Genomic DNA, 18,961 nt, shown 5'->3' on the forward strand with positions numbered 1-18,961 from the left:
TATTATTCTATTTTTATTTGTATATATTTATATTTTAATTACTTTATTGTTTTATTTTTATTTAAATCTTCTCTACCATCTATATATGTCTTCTTAAATCTTTATTTTCATCAGGAGTTTGTTCTGTAATGAAAGAGAATTTCCCCACGGGGATCAATAAAGTAATTCTGATTGTGACATTTTCTCACTTTCTAGCATAGGCTTAATTCTTTTCATCAGTACATCTCTACTGGATTTCTCTGCTCCCGCCTGCGCCTCTTCACCTCGTTTGTTATCCTCCGAATCCATATATTCAAGGCCGCTGCACATCTCCATAGAAGAGGCCGATGTAGATGGTTCATCCCTACTGTCACTTGACTTCTTTAAAGTGCCAGTTTTTAACCAGGTGTCCATTTTGATGAATTTAGTAAGCAAAAACAATTACGGATTATCACTTAGTGCCTGATATGAAATGTGAAAATGTGACGCAGACGTGAAACCGCGAGATGAGTAATGCATAGGTTGTAAATTGCATAGGTTGTAAATTACAATTTGTAATGCGATTTTTTTCTTTCTCTCAGTGAATTTCTTTTCTCTCAAAAATATGACATGTTAAGTTTCGCCCAAAAAAAGATAAAATATTTTTTCCCCGCCATTACAAATATTCTCTCGCGCACCCCTGGTGGTCAGACTGCGCACCCCTAGGGGTGCGCGCACCCCAGTTTGGGAACCGCTGTCTTAGATAATAACCAAACATGTCAAAAAAGATAAAAAAATATTTGCTATTTTAGCAAGAAGCTTACAAGAAGGATGAAAAACAGACACATCGCTTAGTTTTAGCAGTTCTTGCTAGCACGGCTGTGAAATCCTCGGTCGGTGCTGACTGAGGTCAATCAAAATCTTTAAAGGTCTTAAAATGACGGTGAAATTAAACAATTCCATTATATACAAAGATTGTAATCATGTCTACAGGCTACTTTATGCAAAGTTGAATATAGGCTAAATATCTTATAAGTTAATTAAAACAGCCAAATGTTAAATATGTACTTTTAAAGCAACCAATTTACACACTGTACTCACTATATTTAAGTTATTACATTTATCAATCATACTGAATGTATTACTTGTAATCCATTTTAGATTAATGGGAGCAAAATGGCTATTTAAGTTGCAATTTTGGATGGTATGTAGTAGGGCTGCACGATTTGGGAAAAATGTCATATTGCGATTATTAAGGTCAAAATTGCGATTTACGATTGCGATATGATAAACAAGTGGTATGACTCAACTTGCTTGTTATCAAGGAAAATCCACCCACATTACTAATAATGCAGAAATTTAAATTTCTCAACTGAGATATAGTGTACAGTGCAATCTAGCAACTATGAACAAATGAACAATGTTTTCTAATTAAAACAAAATTGTACAAATTTAAATAACAGTAACATCTTTACATTATTGAATTAAATTACATTAAATTAACTTTAAAATAAAATTAAAAAGTAAAAAGTACAGATAAATAAAACAAATACCCATTTAATTTTTTTTTTTTTACATTTTGTCCCAAAACAGGGACATTTAAGGAGGATGTAACATATACTTTATTGGTATTCCTTATTAAATCACTCACCATTTTTAATCTAATGATGAAGAAGAGATTAAAGGAAAGAAAAGTGTCCTTTAAACATATTAATTTTAGAGTCATACACTCTCATACACTGTATTTCCATTAATTCTTAAATAAATCTGTTAATAGCTGTCCTCTCTAACATAGTTAAGTAGCTTTAAATATGAAAAGATTAAATTAATTTAACTTACCGATGGCCAAATAAAGTCTATGCCCGAAGCACTGGAACCTAGTCCAGTGATTAAGCGCCACTGCTTTGGCAATGTGCTGTGTCTGTTGTGACAGCGACCAAACCATCCTTCAGGGAAATACGATGTTTGCACGCAACGGCTTTTCAGTTCAAACTCATTGTGCGCGGTTAGGCTAATATATGTCTCGGTCGTCCTGCTTGACCAAAGGTCCGTAGGAATTAAAAAGAATTTCACTGCAGTTATTTCAAGTTCAACGTCGCTATGTCACTTACTGAGACTTACAAACACATCTGTAATAATGTGTTGTTTTGTTCTGCTCACACGGGGTTGTGCTTTGTTTGGTCTTTTTACTACTCTTGGCTTTTACCGCCATGCATTTATCATACTTTTCTGTGTTGCTTCAGGTGCTAATATAAATTTGTCGTGTTGCCACCTGATGTAGCGACTTTAGTTTTGCCAGTTTTGCGCAGTACCTTTTTCTGCTTAGTGTCCGATATCCTGAAACCAAAATATCGCCAAATAACTTGCATTTTTTCTGGGCACAAGTTCAGCGTCGGTCTCTTCTGTATCCATTTTCTTCCGTCTCCATACTGCGCTGCGGAAAGTCACGTGACCACCAGCACGCGCGCTACACGAGTCTGACTGGTTATTTTTTATTTTTGACATAAGAAATGGCCATACAGCTCTTAGAATGAATGTCTTGTTACGTCCGCGAACGCATTTGTTTATTTAATATAATCGCAACATTTGCTGTAATGTAATCGCATAGGCTGACATCGCGATTGCGATATCATTAATCGTGCAGCACTAGTATGTAGCCAACAATCCAAGAGAGAAGGAATGACGTAAAGGAACAAGAGTACCAAACTGGACAGAAGAGCAGTGTTTACTTTCAGTCCTAGATTTAATGGGAAATTCTAAGAAAATCTTATAATTCTAAAAATTTTCTTAGAATTTCCACTAGGAGTTACTTTTAGGCTTAAGAAGTTTTGTGAATACAGGCCCAGATCTATGCCATATAAGGATAAAAAAAAATCTAAACTGAGTCACATAATTTCAACACAGCAATAAAATATCAAAAATCTCTTGCAATGTACTGAACAACAACCTAATGTCAGGGGGGATGCATTTATAATACTGATTTACAAATGTATCAACAGACCAACACAGGATTAAGAGGGAGGGCAGAAAAAAAAATATATATAGTCAAGCCCTCACAAAGTGCACTTTATTGAGGATGCAATAAACCAGCACCAAGGCTGCTCCAACCTAACATACAGAACAATACATTAGAGACTAATTATAGGAAAAACACATACAAAAACACAAACAAAAGCAAACACACGTTAGAAAAAAAGAATATTGCATTATTATGAGAGAAAAGTCTGCAACGGTGCAGTTAAGAGCTTTTGGGTCAAATACAGATTTGTTGCAATTCAGAATCAAGTTCGGAATTCTGAATTCCTTCAAATGAGTGAAATTGAGTATTCCTGTCCATTGTAAGTTTAGACACCACAACATATAGCCCATTTCAGGCCAGATGTCTCTTGCTTGAGCTTAAATACGGTTTAGCTCTTCAGATTACTGGCAGGTAGAGTGGTCTTATCCAAATCATCAAAATAGGGGTGTGTCATAGCCTGCCGTGCAGAAATCCTCTTTAGCGGGTCATAGGTGAGCATTTTCTAAATCACAGCAGGAGAAAAAACAAAATGTATTATTTATATAGTTAATTTTGCTTTAGATATGCAAATGGAAAGCTCAGCTTACCCCAAGCAGATCAATGCCATTCTTGTCAAGATTCTTAACCATGCTTCCCAGATTGCCAGACTTCCACTTGGGGAAAGTGTTCTTATAGTCAGGTAGTGACTCTACATCTGGCCACACATCATTATTTGGGGTACCTAGAATCCTGAAAGCACACACATACAAAAGTGATGTTATATATGAATGAATGTTATAAAATATTATGACTAAAAATCAAGTCACAACCGATCTGAATGCAAACTCAAAAATGATTGAACTGCTCCACTGCTAGATTCCTATTTGCTCTTTAAACTGACTGTCTTTAAAGTGACTACTTAGGATACATCCCTGTGTGTAAGACTCTGGTGTGCACCTGAAGATGCGGAACAGCTGGTCAATCTCTGAGTCTCCATGGAACAGTGGCTTCTTGGTGGCGAGCTCGGCAAAGATGGTGCCGATACTCCAAACATCTACTGGAGTGGAATAACGAGAAGCTCCAAGTAACACTTCTGGGGCCCTGTACCACAGAGTCACGACCTGCACACAAAAGCACACAATAACTGAACAACATGACTTAGGCCTTGTTCACACGGGCGTTAAGTTTTTGGATAAACGAACGTGCTCTGAATGTCCTAGACGTTTACGTTGCGTTTTGTAGTGGCGCTTAATTGACTTCTACACCGGCGTTCGTTTGTCTCTGTCTAAAGGTGAATCCCAATTCTACCCCTTACCCCTACACTTAGCCCTACCCCTCCGTTTGGCGCGTTCACGTGAAGGGGTAGGGGTGTCTCATTTCTCTTTTGGTTGGAGGGGTAGGGCTAAGGGGAAGGGCCAGATAGCCCTCCAAACGAAGATTTTTCGGGACCTCACTTCAAACGAAGGGCTAACGAAATTTTCAAGATGGCCGCTCACTCGAGCGAACAGACCCATAAATTTAACGATTTTTTGCCATTAATAAGGATTTTTATGACAAGTTTTTATTATATGTATATTAATTTTAGTCTTGTGTTTGTGTTTATGGTGATATTTTGTAAAAAAACGTTTGCAAAAAAAACGCTAAAGTTTGCTAGCGGATAGCGCAGATTGCGCAATATTACAAAAATATATTTTTATGTCATATACACTTTACTACATGCTACAAACAAATATGAAAGTTCAGTAGCACGGCAGTTTGCCGAGCTTTTGATAACGCATTGTTTGTTTTGCTTACGGCCATACTGTATGTGTACATGTAAATGAACGGATACGTATGATGACGTATAACAGTGTTGTAGTGGTGTCCCATTTCTTAGGGGAAATATTTTAACCCTTCCCCTTTCCACTTCGTTTTAAGGGACAAGGGGAAGGGGCGAGGGGTAGGGGAAGGGGTAGGGGAAGGGGTAAGGGGTAGAATTGGGATTGGGCTTAAGTCAGCCTGCAGCCCCAACTGTAGTTTGTGTGTTAACCTGTGGGGGCAGTGTCGGGAACTGGATATGAAAGCCCGCCGCTACCGGGTTCACTCTCTGACTGCACAACGTCGGATTAAAGGAAGGTTTTTTTGTGGTTTAAAAAACACGCGAAAAAAGTCCGCGTAAGTTTTTTAACAATTATTTTATTTTATTTTGCCCTTTTCCGCATTTCCCTATGTATAGCATGTAGGATCATGGGATATATCCGGTCCTCCAGAGCGCAAAATGAACGCGCAGAAAACGAACTAGAAGCGGTTTCCTTGCAGCCGTTGGGTTTTGAACGCCAAGAAAAAGCTGCATGCCGTAAAATGCCTTATAAACGCGCAGCCGGACAAACACACGTCACCATAGTCCGTGTGAACACTCTCATTGACTTCTATGTGTAGAAAACACTCTGCGCTTGATCCGCGCTCACCGGACGCTACGAACAAAAAAAAAAACGCTCGATTTTAACGCCCGTGTGAACAAGGCCTTAAACAATAGGCAAAAGAAGATCTCACTTTCACAATCTGTGTTATTGTTATGGTTTTAAAATCATGGCTTGCCAGAGCTCCAACACATTCTGATGTCATTGGCTGTAAAGTAGCAATGAAGCGCTTAAGGCAGGGCTAAGACAATACAGTGGAACCTTGGATTATGAGCATAATTCATTCCAGAAGCGGGCTTGTAAATCAAAGCAACTTTTCCCATAAGAAAGAATAGAAACTAAAATTATTCATTCCACAACTCTAAAAAATAAATACATAAAATAATTAATACAAAATATAAAATAAAAATAAGACAAATTAACCTGCACTTTACCTTTACAAAAAGTTAATTCCGACTGATAAGTATTTCCATTTATGCGCGCAGGCGCTGTGTGTGTTTGTATACGTGTGAAGTAAGAGGAGGAATCAGCCTCCCCCTTCAGCTTCTCCTCCTCCTCGAATTTCACACAAACATTAACGGAAAGATTGATTTGTTGCAAGGAACATTGCGTGAGCACATACTAACAGAATAACTGCTGTAAAGAAAAAAATAATAATTGTAAAGAATCGTGACAGAGCAGTGTTTCTGTGTAGAGCAGAGTGTGTGTGTGTGTGGTCTGAAGCCAAAAGGGGGTGGAGGATGTAAAGGCAAAGGGTGTGTGTGTGTCAGAGTGGGAGAAAATGGATCTTCAACCTCTCTAATGAGACTTTCTTTTGCTTTATGCACGCGCACACATGCGTCATAAGAAACAGTACACGCACTAAGACAGAGAAGGGGAGACGATTACCCACAATTTCACAGCGCAAAAGAGAGAAAGACCATTGGCTCAGTTGTGATCACGTGACACTCCGTGTCAAAACAAAAAGCACATGCGTGATACACTACGTTAACCAAGACTTATTCGTTTTTTCAAGTCAAAATTTATTAAAAATCTGCTTGTTTTGCGAAACACTCGCAAACCGCGTTACTCGCAAACTGGGGTTCCACTGTATAAGGTGAAGGCATAGAAAAGCTGATGTGATACAGTCAGGGCACACAAGTACCTAATAATAATTTAATTATTATTTAATAATAATAAAACCCTTATTACATTAAATGCCCTGACTTTTAGATCATTGACCCCCGCTGTTCACTAATTTGCGGGTGATGGTACTGATCTTAAAATGTGCAACTTATCACAGTTAATGTAAAAAGAATTTTAAAAAAATACAATAAAAATAAATAAATAAAAATAATTATTAGTGATATCATTCTGGTGCCTAAAACTCCTGACCAACACCACCTGCTGGCTAGAGATTATAGCCCTATTCGGACGGGACTAGTTTTCCAAACAATGTTTGAGTTAGAATTTTTTTTCGTCTGTCATTTCATTTATGCATTCGGACGGGACTAACATCTGTGTTAATTACGGAGGTAGGAGTGTCTGTGTTTTACATGTGGGCGTTGCACAAGACATTATTGGTGCGCAAACTTGAATAGCTCACGTTGACCAAAACACACAAGAAAACACGTTTTGGAAAAAACATTTTCAGAGTTTGCCGAAAAACAGTAGGTAATTTGCTCTGAATTTTTTTTACAGAGGTCGTGTGAGAGACAGACATGGCAGATTCGGACAGGATTAAAATCATAAAGTGTGTGTGTGACAAAGAACGCCTGTAAAACAAAAAATTTCCTCTAACGATCCTCTGTAAAACTAGTCGCGTCCGAATAAGGCTTATGAAAGGCCACGAATGACTACATACACCGCAGCAAACCTATGGGTCATAAGAAGGCTCAGAAAATTCATAAATCATAACCTTACATTTGACCATCAGTGGCGGCATGATTTTCGAAAAACTAAATGTGTAGTGAAAACCTGTGAAGGTGGGAATTGTGTTGGAGGATTTATACCTCATGTGTGTAGACTCGAACTGGCACCCCAAAAGCACGGGCCAGGCCGAAGTCAGCCAGTTTTATCACCCCTTTATTGTCAATTAACAGGTTCTGTGGCTTTAGGTCACGATGCAGAACTCGACGGCAGTGACAGAACAGGATCCCCTCCAAGATCTGATACAGATAACTCTGCAGAACACAACAGAGAGAGCACACTGCTGCATTACTCAAAAATACATGTAACTCTGAACACTTAAATACCTAAATGTATATTTAGGTTGCTGTGACAAAGTGTTTTGAATCACGCCTTCTATTCAGACATGTCAAAATATTAACTTTATGCAGAATAGCAGATCCATTTTGTCTTTTTTTTTTTTACACTTTAATATCTTGTCATGAATCATGTCTATGGACATAGCAGTGTGTACACATCAACACTACTGCTGTAGGCAAATCTGAAATTTGTTATCTGGACTCTGGACTGAACAGATAATTTGTTTTTAAACATAAAACAATAAAAAAAAGTCATAACATTCAGCGTTTCCCCAAACACAGTGTGTTAAAAACAAGCACGTAGAATAATATTTTGGAGCATGGTCTTAAAAGAAAAAGTGCGAAAAGAGTGACAAAAAAGGTAAGAGTGCATGCAATTTTCGTCTGCGTGAAAGTTCTACTTATCCTTACTTTCCTTCCAGATATCTTTCTTGTGGGACTCCAGTGCACCTGTGGTCTAAACCAGATGCCCTGTGAACATTTTTGGGATTTAATCTATTAATATCAGTGTTTCTCACAGGTAAGAAATATCTGAGGAGGTAGGGTAAATAGATTAAAATGATAGATTTGCTCAGATAAAAAAAAAAAAAAAAAGTCTGAGAAAATTATGCCATTCGTGATCGATGAACTAGTAGCGAGCAGCGCCCCCTTACGCCACCGTTCCTGTACCTGTGTATTCTGCTACCGCGAGAGCAGTGCACCAAAAGGCAATAAATGCAGCAGTTGCCGTAAAATAAGAAGGGAGTACTGACGGTCGTAAACGAACAAACGAGGCTCTTCTTTAAAAAAATAATAACCTAAAAATAAAATCTGTGCCAGCAACACAGCACTAGTCAATATTTAAATAAATACTAATATGAAAGTGCTGTCAGTGTTTGTTGATGGGGGCTTCAGTCATCAAATTGTGCATCTGGGTTTTCTGATACGTTATGTAGAACTAAAGTTATTGTTCTATTTCAAAACATGTAACATGCAAAAATTTCTTATGAATCTGCACTGTTTCTTTAAATATGTGACTTATTTTATTGCTCAGTCATGTTTGTATCGTTGTTTAAAATTAAATAGAATTCAGTTCAGCATATTGGCTAGGATATGCTGGGGGGAAGAAAAAAAAAAAACTTTTTTTTTTGCACAATCCTGTCCTCTAGATATCCATTTTAAACCATTGTACAGCAAAAGATGGATAAATGCTATAAATGTTTTTAAGGTCGATATGCTCTGAAAAAGATGGTTGTACACCAAAGAGTGTTCAATTCTTTTTACTTCATCTTACTCCTCACATGTGTGTAGATGGAGGAGAGGGTTTGTGTGTTGGATCTCTGAAATTGGAAATTAATAAAAATATCAAACAATTATAAATATGTTAAAGATCATTATATATTTGTTGTTAGTTGTACGCTTTGTGCTGGCAGGTAATGCCGACTCGGTCCGCTGGCTCCAAAGGATTTAATTTTCATGCAAGCAAAACTATATGCACCCTCATCTTCGGTTTTGCACAGCTTCCTTTAGAGACCATGCACCAAAATAATATTCTATGCACTCATTTAACCGGTTTACATTTTGTCGAATATAATGTTATTTCAATTACAAACTTACACATAAACACACACACCCACCCTCATGTGTACAGCTGTGGCATACCTTGACAAGCATGGGGTCCATGTACTGCCCTGAGGGAATGGAGTCTAAATACTTCTTCAGGTCCATGGAGAGAAACTCAAACACCAAATACAGTTTGGACTCCTGCATCAACACATCCAGCAGTCTAAAGAGAGAATGAGGGTGAGAGAAAAAAAAAATTATATACATGCTGTAATCACAACTGTACAGTGTGAAAGCAGGGTTAGAGAAATTAGACACAAACGTTATGTTATGTATTACAAAACCTTGAAAAGGCAGCTTTCAATCATACATCATACTTTTCAATAAGCATTAGACATTATTATTTTTCTTGATAGGAAAAATAAAGAGATGCGTTATTCTGACAACTTAAGTACTCAATATATTAGCGATTCAAATAATTTTCATCAAGCTAGCTCTCCTTTTTCACACAACTACACAAGGGACGATAACATTAGCGAGCACAAGCTTCCTCGGAGCAACATGAGGACAGTGGCTGGATCTTAGAAAACTTCCGCTCATGCAGAGCAACACACTGAGAAGCGTCCCCTCTTGCCTGGAATAGCAATTGAAAAAAAACACATGAAGTACACACACCGTACGACATTGGGGTGCTGTAGCTCTTTAAGCAGTGAGATCTCTCGTACAGCAGTGCTAGGCACACCCTCTTCCTCACTCTCCAGACGAATCTTCTTTAGAGCCACCACCTGACCTGTGGACTTGTGCCGACCCTTATACACCACGCCATATGTACCTAAGAGGGGAAACACGTTATATTTCATTCCATCTTAACTCGTGAATTTACTTGCGTATATGTGGGGGAGGGATTCAGAATCAATTCTCATTACCAGATAATAATACCTATAATTAAAAAAAAAAAAAGCAGCAAATTTCACTTCTAATTAAGCGCTTTGCTTTTTAGATATTTTTTTACATTTTGTAATGTTTCAGATTTAAGATGACAAAATTAAACTTCACTTTAACCGTGCAGGCTTACGCCTCCCTTTGACATCAGCGTAAACATATTAGGTAATAGTTTGAAAGATGCAAAACCAGTAACAAATATGTATATAAAAAAAATAGAGCTGTAAGGAAAACATGCTGTTTTTTGCACAATTATTATTTGCACTGTTGTTAAATTGTCATAAATACAATGTCCCCTCAGGGTTACACTATTTCTCTCTATATGTATGTATTTTATATTTATAATAGAGATGAACTAGTTGTGATAAAAAAATATCAAATTTTTCACATTAAATGCAACCGATCGCCCTTTTTCTCCAAATTCTGTGAACAAATTAGTCTGAAACTCACTCCTCACACGCTTACAACAATCGCAAAACACTGAGGGCGATAATTATTTTTAAAAAATCATGCTTTAGAAGCATGCGTGCCCGTGTACTCACAAGTTAATTATTCAATAAACTCATGAAGAACAAATGTAATATCCAATTGTAAAGTTTATATAATCATGATATTGATAAAATCGCAATTTTAATCAAATCAAACCTGGGTATCGTAATAACATTGTATTGGATGGTGACTGGTGATTCCGCTCCCTACTTATTTGTATTATTTGTTTATGCCTTTTTAAAAATCATTTTCAATATTATTATTACTTTTAAAGTATAAACTTTAGTAATTATATATATATAGTAGGTGTTTGTTCTTAGCATTGCACTATTATCTAATGGTCAGCTCTCACATTACCCTGTCTATTGACATATATATATATATATATATATTAATATAAGACAAACTGTGTGCAATCACATCTACAAGCCATTAAACCTCTATTTTTGTCTGCATTGCTGCTGGATATCTAAAACTTCCCCGCAAAAAAAAAAAAAAAAAAAAAAAAAACTCACCTTCACCAATTTTCTCTATCTTCAGGTAGTCTTCCATTATTAAATGTTTTCTTTTAAGAAAAAAAAGAAAAACAAAACAGCATGATTGTAATGCACGCGCACACACAAACATCTTTAAACATAAATACACAGTAAGCCAGTATTAATTTTTAACAGCATCTAAGTTATTTATTTATTATAACGAAATCAATGTCATCTTTAATTGTGTTAAAGTCTTGGGACTGCACCTCACAGACTTAACACAAGACAGTTATGGACAATCAATTGACAAAATGATTAAAAAAAAATGTAAGCTATAAAATCACATCTAAAACAATAAATATATCAGTGCCAAACTTCAACGACCATCTTAGCTTATGATTACTATTTTTATGAACTGTTCTTAACTGGGTTAGATACTGAATGTCAGCATTAAACACTGTAGTTGCTTGTTTATTAAGTAGTGAGGTATGATATTTAAATCACACAGATTTTTATATTTAGGTGAGTTACAGCTTTTGATTAATGTTAACGCCTGAACTGATTACACTGCTAGCTGGTGTTTTAATCTTAACTGAACATTTCAGCTAATGAGATCATATATAAGTCAGTAATGTATATATTTTGACTATAATTTAGTACATTTATGTATATGATTAATCTGTGTGTAAAGTTATATACGGTAGAGAAGGCACACTGCTGCTTCTAGCTCGTGTGTGCTTTAAGCTAACTCTGTGAGCTCGACATGCTACTTTTGCTAACTTAATCTTAAACTTTCGCTTCTTACAGACCTACAGGATAGATTATTAGCACTATCACTACACATCTCTAAGCTAAAGTCACTTTTAAGAAAGAAAACTTACCAAATATTGACTTATTTTCGACCCTGCGAAGCCGTGAGGAAAGTGTGCAGTTACTAGCTACTGAATTTCGCTGCTTCAAACTGGCCGCGGAGACGGAATTCAAAACGGACCAATCACATCGCTGGGAGATTTTTAAACGCACCAATGAGAAGCAGGCAGAGCTGCAGCGGGAGACATCTTTTAAACGCGGCTTCATATCTGGAATGTGGGTGCGAGTTGCCAAATCCCTAGTCATCCCGCACAAACCGTCCCATCCGTCCTATTTTTTTTAGATACACTAGTACTGTATTTTAATCCTCCATGGAAATTCAACTTTTTTTTTTTTACTTTTAAATGATTCTCAAGCTTTTGAGCCAGTGAACTGCCTCATTCCCAAAGTCTATATATATATATATATATATATATATATATATATATATATATATATTGTTTGTTTCATTTATTAATATTTAATTCAATCCTTTTTATATGGGGCTTTTAACATTGGTCATTGTCTTAAAGCTGCTTAAAAATAAAAGGAAAATTTGTGTATGAATGAGAAAAAATGTGTTTAGATAAGAATGAGATAGTGAGATTGTCCCTGATAAGCAAGCTAAGGGCGACATTGGCAAGGAAAAACTCCCTGAGATGGCAATAGTAAGAGATCATGAGAGGAACTAGACTAAACAAGGAACCCATCCTCATTTGGGTGATGACAGGATAACAGGAATTATATAGCGACATCATGTATGTTAGGCTGCTGGAAGTTCAGTATAACTGAAGTTGTCCAAGTTATCATGTCCAAGTTATAGAGTCCAGTTCAGCTCTGGATCACTGGGAGCTCAGGAGCAGCATGTGTAGATCCAAACCATCATGAAGCGAAATCCAGCTGGAGGTGGTCCTTCTCTGGATGCCTCAAGATCTTCGCAGGGTTGGCCTCTGCCTACTGGAGCTGGCACAATCTCCATATGCCCATATGCATATATATATATATATATATATATATATATATATATTACAGGACACATGCACAGTTAACTTAACTTGCATGTTTTTGGACTGTGGAAGGAAACTGGAGTGCCCAGAGCAAAACCACCAAGCACAGAGAGAACATGCAAACCCCTCGTACACAGACCAAACCCTGACCATGGAGGTGAAATGCCACAGGGCTAACCACTATGCTGGTATAACCATACCGTGCCGCTATATATATAGATATAAATAACTAGGTAGACAACTAACTAAATAAGAAGGGTCAGTTTCTTATCCTGATAGAATTTGGGTTTATCTTATATTTACATTAGCTCTATGGACAATGAACTGAACGATTGGAACAAACCCTGACTCATTTTAGATGTCATTTTTCTATAGATGGATATACAATGTTTTTTTTTAAGAAATAGACAGGATCAGGAGGAAAAACTATGTTTTAAAAGTCTATTTATAATAGCTATTAAATATAGTTTATAAACTATAGTTTATATGTAATATAGTGTATAAGAACAAAATTATGTTATCTCCCTGCATTGTCCCACTGCATCCCAACATCCTGCTAGAAAAAATGTGATGAATAGTTTTAAACTAACTGCATGTAACTTATTTGGTTGTTAACTTTGAGTTGACAGCACAAAGAAAGAGAGAGAACAGGATATAAAGAGAGAGAGAGAAAGAGAAAGAGAGAGAGAGAGAGAGAGAGAGAGAGAGCAGGATAAACACAACAGAAAGTGAGAAAGCAAGCAAGAATAACCAGGTACGAAAATTCCATATAGTTATGCCCAACATATTATGTATATTTTTCTTTTTCTTGCCCCAGCTCCACCAGGTTGCTGGGCCCTTGAGCAACACCCTTAGGAACCTCTGTAGTCCAACTAGGGACCGTAGAAGCCAGTGGTAATTACTATTGTATTTATTCCCAATTTAAGATTGTGGTGGGACCTCCAGTCAACATTCACATGTGTAATCACACACTGTAGGCAATTTGAGAGCACAAATTAGCCTAATCTGCATGTCTTTGGACTGTGGGAGAAAACCGGAGTACCTGGAGGAAACCCAACAAGCATGGAAAGAACATGGAAACTCCATGCACATAGACCCCGTGCTGAGACTCGAACCTGGACTCTGGAGGTCCAAAGCGACAGTGCTAACCACCAACCCAGTTAAAATTTTAATTTAGCTAATTAAGATTGAAATTACTATAATGCTTATGATTAGGGAGGATCATAATTTATAATCATAATAATAGCAAAAGTAAAGTTGTTAATGGAGAACCATAAACAACTCATCCCCCCCCCCCCCCCTTGCCCCCCATAATAATAATAATAATAATAATAAAAAGTTTGGCTTTACATATTATGTTTATGTGGATGGATTTTTACCTTCAGGGTTATTCTGTTTAGGCTTTGTGGCTTTCATAAATTCATAAGGGAATGGCTGCTCTAATAAAATGCTACACTTGATGTAACATGCTCCTGTCCTTTGCTTGTCCTTTGTTTCTACTTCCTAAGCTTTCAGTTCCTCTGTATATAAAAGCCTGTTCAGTAAACAGAGCTTGGAACAAAGCCCCGTCCTGGGTCACCACCCTACCGGCCCGCCCGCGCGCCTGATTTCATGTTTACACTGTTCGGGCTGGACGCCGAGTTTGCGCATGCGCGTTGTATGATGACAGTTCCATAGCAACCGCTGAGGATAACATGGTAAGCGGCTAATCCGATGTTTTTAACGCGTATTAAAGTGATTTACTGTTACATATGTTTAAAGCAGAACGAGGCATCTTAGGACAAAGCAGTAATCCTAACGTTAAACAAATGTAGTCGAATCATTTCGTTAATTCGATGTAATAAAAGTGTGGAATTCATGCGCCCAAGCTAATACAAGTTAGCTTCTGATGATCTGGGATTAAATAAACCTGATCCTGATGGTGCAGTTTAAACTTTCCTGGGTCATTAATACAAACTCCTCATGTGTTTTTACAGGCAAAATCAACCACGATTAAAGAGGCTCTGGCCAAGTGGGTAAGGATTAATAATCACTGTCTGATCTTATAACCTGATCTAACATTTATATTATTATTATTATTATTAACCAGCATTTAGTGGACCCCATAAAAACAGAGCTTTTTAGCCATTATTTATTATCTTTTAAATAAAGATACAGAATATAGGGCTTAGCATTGTGCAGTATAGAGTCACGTATCCTTTTTTTCCAGCGCAACCCAGGCAATATAATGAACTGAATCTAATTAAATTTTTACCAACTATACAAACATGTATAGGAAAAGAAGTAGCGCAGATGCACTCACTCACTCATCGTCCTGTATACAGAGTCCAGGGGGGCTGAAGCCTATCTCAGGAGACTTAGGGCACGAGGCGGGGTACACCTTGAATGTGGTGCCACACATATACACACACTCACAGGGGCACACACATATACACACACTCACACGATCGTTCACACACTACGAGGAAATTGTAAGCAACTAATCCAATCTGCTTGTTTTTGGACTGTGGGAGGAAACCGGCGTACCAGGAGGAAACCCACCAAGCATGGGGAGAACATGCAAACTCCACACACACAGACCCCGAGGCAGGAATCGAAGCCGGACCCTGGACAATGTTAACCACTACGCCACCGTGCAGCTCTTTGGTTGTTTCTTTGACCAACAAAATAATAATAATATGCTCATTTTAGGAGTTCTAAATTTTTGTGAGTTCTACTACTTTTTGTCTACCTGGCATATCCGAAAACCCAAATACTCAGTTTCAAGTCTGAAGCCTCCCTGTAACACACACAACGCAAGGCTCCTATTCATATACATACAGTATATATCTGCTGTGTTGCCTGCACAGATCTGTGCCACTTGAGTTTAGGAGTAAAATAAATGTCAGTGCACTGTGGTTGATCTTTCCTCAGGAGGAGAAATCAGGAGAAAAAGCAGGTGATGCCAAAGAGGTGAAGCTCTATGGCCAAATCCCACCTATTGAAAAGATGGATGCGTCTCTCTCCACCCTCACTAACTGCGAGTGAGTTTGCTTTTCTTTATGCGTTTCTGTGTTATACTGATTAAGAGTGAGTTGTGTAACATTTGTCATGTTTGTCATTCAGGAAACTGTCCTTGTCAACCAACTGTATTGAAAAAATCGCCAACCTGAATGGATTAAGTAAGTGTTTGTGTGAGTCTGACTCTTAACATTTCAATGTATCTGTACAGCTGCTTTGTGACTGTGTTAAACGTGTCAGAATTTAAGAATTTATGTAAACTTGTAAAAAACAAAAACATTTGCATCTTTTTGTAAAGGTAAAAAAAATAATTAATATTCATTGTATGTAACTAATACATAATTTTGCTCCTTGTTTTAGAGAACCTCAAAATATTATCCTTGGGTCGTAACAACATCAAAAACCTTAACGGACTAGTGAGTGAGCGTTATACTGTACATCTGACTTGTTTAATTGTGAAGATTAACATGACTTACAACATGGTATACAAGGATATTTTTATTCTTTTATTGTCTGTTATTAGGTACTGCATACTGTCTTATTTCTGATGAGTCTCACTAACTAGTGGTTTTCTTGTGGACACACACAGTTGTTTAGTTCCAATCCTGCGAGTTCTCATAACATTGTGTGTGTATGTGTGGAAATGCTCTAGAGATGGGGAAAAATCTATTCAGTTATGAATTGCGATTCTTTTTTGTGCTGATCTTCACACCATGTATTACCACACTGACTCCAAAATCGATTTTTCAAAACATTTTTTACATTCTTAATAGGAATATGGATAGACGGTCTATCAGGCAGTGACCAGAATTGGCCAAACTCCATATATATATATATATATATATATATATACATATACACACACACATGTGTATTTAAAAAACAGGTGCAAACCAGTAACACACACCTTTCGGTACTTTATTCTAGTCAGGGCCATGGTGAATTCGGAAGCTTGCACTGGATAGGTGGAAATTTACCCATTAATCATTTACAGGCTACCATGAACAAACACACCTATGGGCAATTTAGCATGACCAGTCCATCTGTCATTTTAAACAACACCAGCAATATGTATATAAACCAATGTGATGTGTTCCTACAGTTATTATTGTTTGCAGCTGCCTGTGATATATTGTGATGAATTGATTTGATTTTATTATAAAATATAATCAGATTTATCTTGGAACAACTGACTCGAAACAGGATAAAATTAACATTTTACTGAAAATTAACAAATACAAATAGCACCATCACATCTCATGTTAATTAACATGTCTTTTCTTCAGAGCTGAGCTTCATTTAAGTTCAGATGCACCCTTGGCTTATTCTTCAGATTTTGCAATTCATCTGTGCTCTTGTGTCCTGTAGGAGGCAATAGGGGATACGTTGGAGGAACTGTGGATCTCCTACAATCTCATAGACAAGCTAAAAGGGATCCATGTAATGAAGAAGCTCCGTGTCTTGTACATGTCCAACAACTTGGTCAAAGAGTGGGGTGAGCATGTCCTCCAGTTCATAAATTACAGTGTATATTGCTTTTTGGAAACAACGAAATGACTGTTCAGCTGTTGTGGGGGCTTGTGTTCCATGACAGGGGAGTTTGTGAAACTGGCAGAGCTTTTAACACTGGTAGACCTGGTGTTTGTGGGCAACCCTTTAGAAGAGAAGTACTCCACTGAGGGCACCTGGATAGATGAGGCCACCAAGAGAGTCCCTAATCTGAAAAAGCTTGATGGTAAGGATGATGCTATGCTTTGTAAACCTTTGTTTCATTAGCTTTAATGCCAACTTAAATCAGTACAAATGTATGCTGAAGCAACACCCGGGTGGAGTTTTAAATAATTTTAATAATTTTGGGAAAATATATAAACTTATTTCCTTTTTATAGTCAAAGTACAAAGTTACAGACAAATACATGCATCCATGTCAGTACTCATTCATTTGATTCATATGATTTTTACACATATGCATGCATTTTAATTGAATATTTAATGTTAAATGAAATTCAGTTATTATGTTGCATGTTACAAGTTTATTATTTGTAGGTGTAGTCTTTAGTAAGATGTAATGCTGACTCTTGCCATTTCTCCAACTGTTGTTTCCAGGGATCCCTGTGATTAAGCAAGAAGAGGAAGAGAAAGAGGCAGAAAGTTAATATCTTTTTCTATCCTATAATTTTTATGAATTCACTACAACATGCTAGCGATGAAGAGAGTTTAAAGTATTTGTGGGTTTTATACGTGGACTTAATTTTAATTTATACAATTCTAACAGCTGATACAAACTTTAAAAAATATTATAAAAAAACAAACAAATAAATAAATGAATAATAAAGGTCTTACATATAAGCTGATGCACTTCACCAGTTTATGACAACTTTTTGGCATTATGTAGCTTTCTGTAGTTGTCTGTGTGACTGTAATTTAAACATATCATATTTATGGTGTTGTAAATTTTTTGGTGTACAGAACAACACACTTAAGGCATAAATGGAAAAATTTTAACATTTTGTAGCAAATTAAAGAAAAAATTAAGAATGTATAATAACGGATGCATTTTAAAATGTTAAATCCGTCTAGTCTTTTTTTTTGTTGATGTTTGTTTTAGCAGTGACTTTGAAAGATTTTTGTAATGTGATTTTTACTTTTTTTTAAGAACAATTTCTATGATGTAAAGTTGTGTGTGATCGATATATCAATATATTTAAAACATCTGTTGCAATAAAAAAAAGTATGTTTTTGTCATCAAAAGTGAGTGAGAGCCAAATTGACATTTTTCCCTACATTTGAGTGTGAAACACCTATTTGTCCCACCAGGGGGCAGAAGCACATTTTACAAAACAGAAGTTCTTTAAAATTAAATATAATTATTCCCCCTCTGTTCCAGGTAAATATATTTTAGCTGCACAAGATAAAAAAAAAAATCGTATGACATGCCACCAATAAACATCATAAATGAATGTTGCCAACAGGAAGTATATGGTTATGACAGTCAGTATCTGGTAGAACTATAAAACTAAGTAGTCAAACTATAGGTATGATTGTGATTGTTGATT

The 18,961-nt window shown here is 36.7% G+C and overlaps 2 protein-coding genes across 2 annotated transcripts; one reads left to right on the plus strand and one right to left on the minus strand.

Moving 5' to 3' along the window:
- Positions 1-2,998: 2,998 nt before the first annotated feature.
- cdk1 (cyclin-dependent kinase 1) lies at positions 2,999-12,036 on the minus strand. Its single transcript, XM_053510188.1, has 8 exons — positions 11,932-12,036; positions 11,090-11,139; positions 9,819-9,975; positions 9,243-9,366; positions 7,347-7,517; positions 3,914-4,077; positions 3,565-3,706; positions 2,999-3,479 (listed from the first exon to the last, which is right to left on the minus strand). Exons 2-8 carry the CDS (start codon positions 11,124-11,126, stop codon positions 3,366-3,368), a joined length of 909 nt encoding a protein of 302 aa, XP_053366163.1. The 5' UTR covers positions 11,127-11,139; positions 11,932-12,036; the 3' UTR covers positions 2,999-3,365.
- A 2,511-nt stretch (positions 12,037-14,547) lies between these two features.
- Positions 14,548-18,603, plus strand: dnal1 (dynein, axonemal, light chain 1). Its single transcript, XM_053510142.1, has 8 exons — positions 14,548-14,603; positions 14,883-14,921; positions 15,820-15,929; positions 16,012-16,067; positions 16,267-16,322; positions 17,275-17,401; positions 17,501-17,641; positions 18,012-18,603. The coding sequence occupies exons 1-8, from the start codon at positions 14,601-14,603 to the stop codon at positions 18,059-18,061; spliced, it is 582 nt and encodes a 193-aa protein (XP_053366117.1). The 5' UTR covers positions 14,548-14,600; the 3' UTR covers positions 18,062-18,603.
- The last annotated feature ends 358 nt before the right edge of the window (positions 18,604-18,961 follow it).

This window comes from Clarias gariepinus, chromosome 13 (assembly GCF_024256425.1).
Source record: "Clarias gariepinus isolate MV-2021 ecotype Netherlands chromosome 13, CGAR_prim_01v2, whole genome shotgun sequence".
NCBI lineage: Eukaryota > Metazoa > Chordata > Actinopteri > Siluriformes > Clariidae > Clarias > Clarias gariepinus.

Coding starts and splice junctions, on each gene's coding strand:
- cdk1 (XM_053510188.1), bottom strand. CDS start 11,126: ATGGAAGACTACCTGAAGATAGAGAAAATTGGTGAAG. Junction 9,976..11,089: donor GATAGAGAAAATTGGTGAAG/GTGAGTTTTTTT, acceptor TTCCCCTCTTAG/GTACATATGGCGTGGTGTAT. Junction 3,707..3,913: donor CAGCTGTTCCGCATCTTCAG/GTGCACACCAGA, acceptor GTGTGCTTTCAG/GATTCTAGGTACCCCAAATA.
- dnal1 (XM_053510142.1), top strand. Junction 14,922..15,819: donor AAGAGGCTCTGGCCAAGTGG/GTAAGGATTAAT, acceptor ATCTTTCCTCAG/GAGGAGAAATCAGGAGAAAA. Junction 15,930..16,011: donor TCCACCCTCACTAACTGCGA/GTGAGTTTGCTT, acceptor TTTGTCATTCAG/GAAACTGTCCTTGTCAACCA.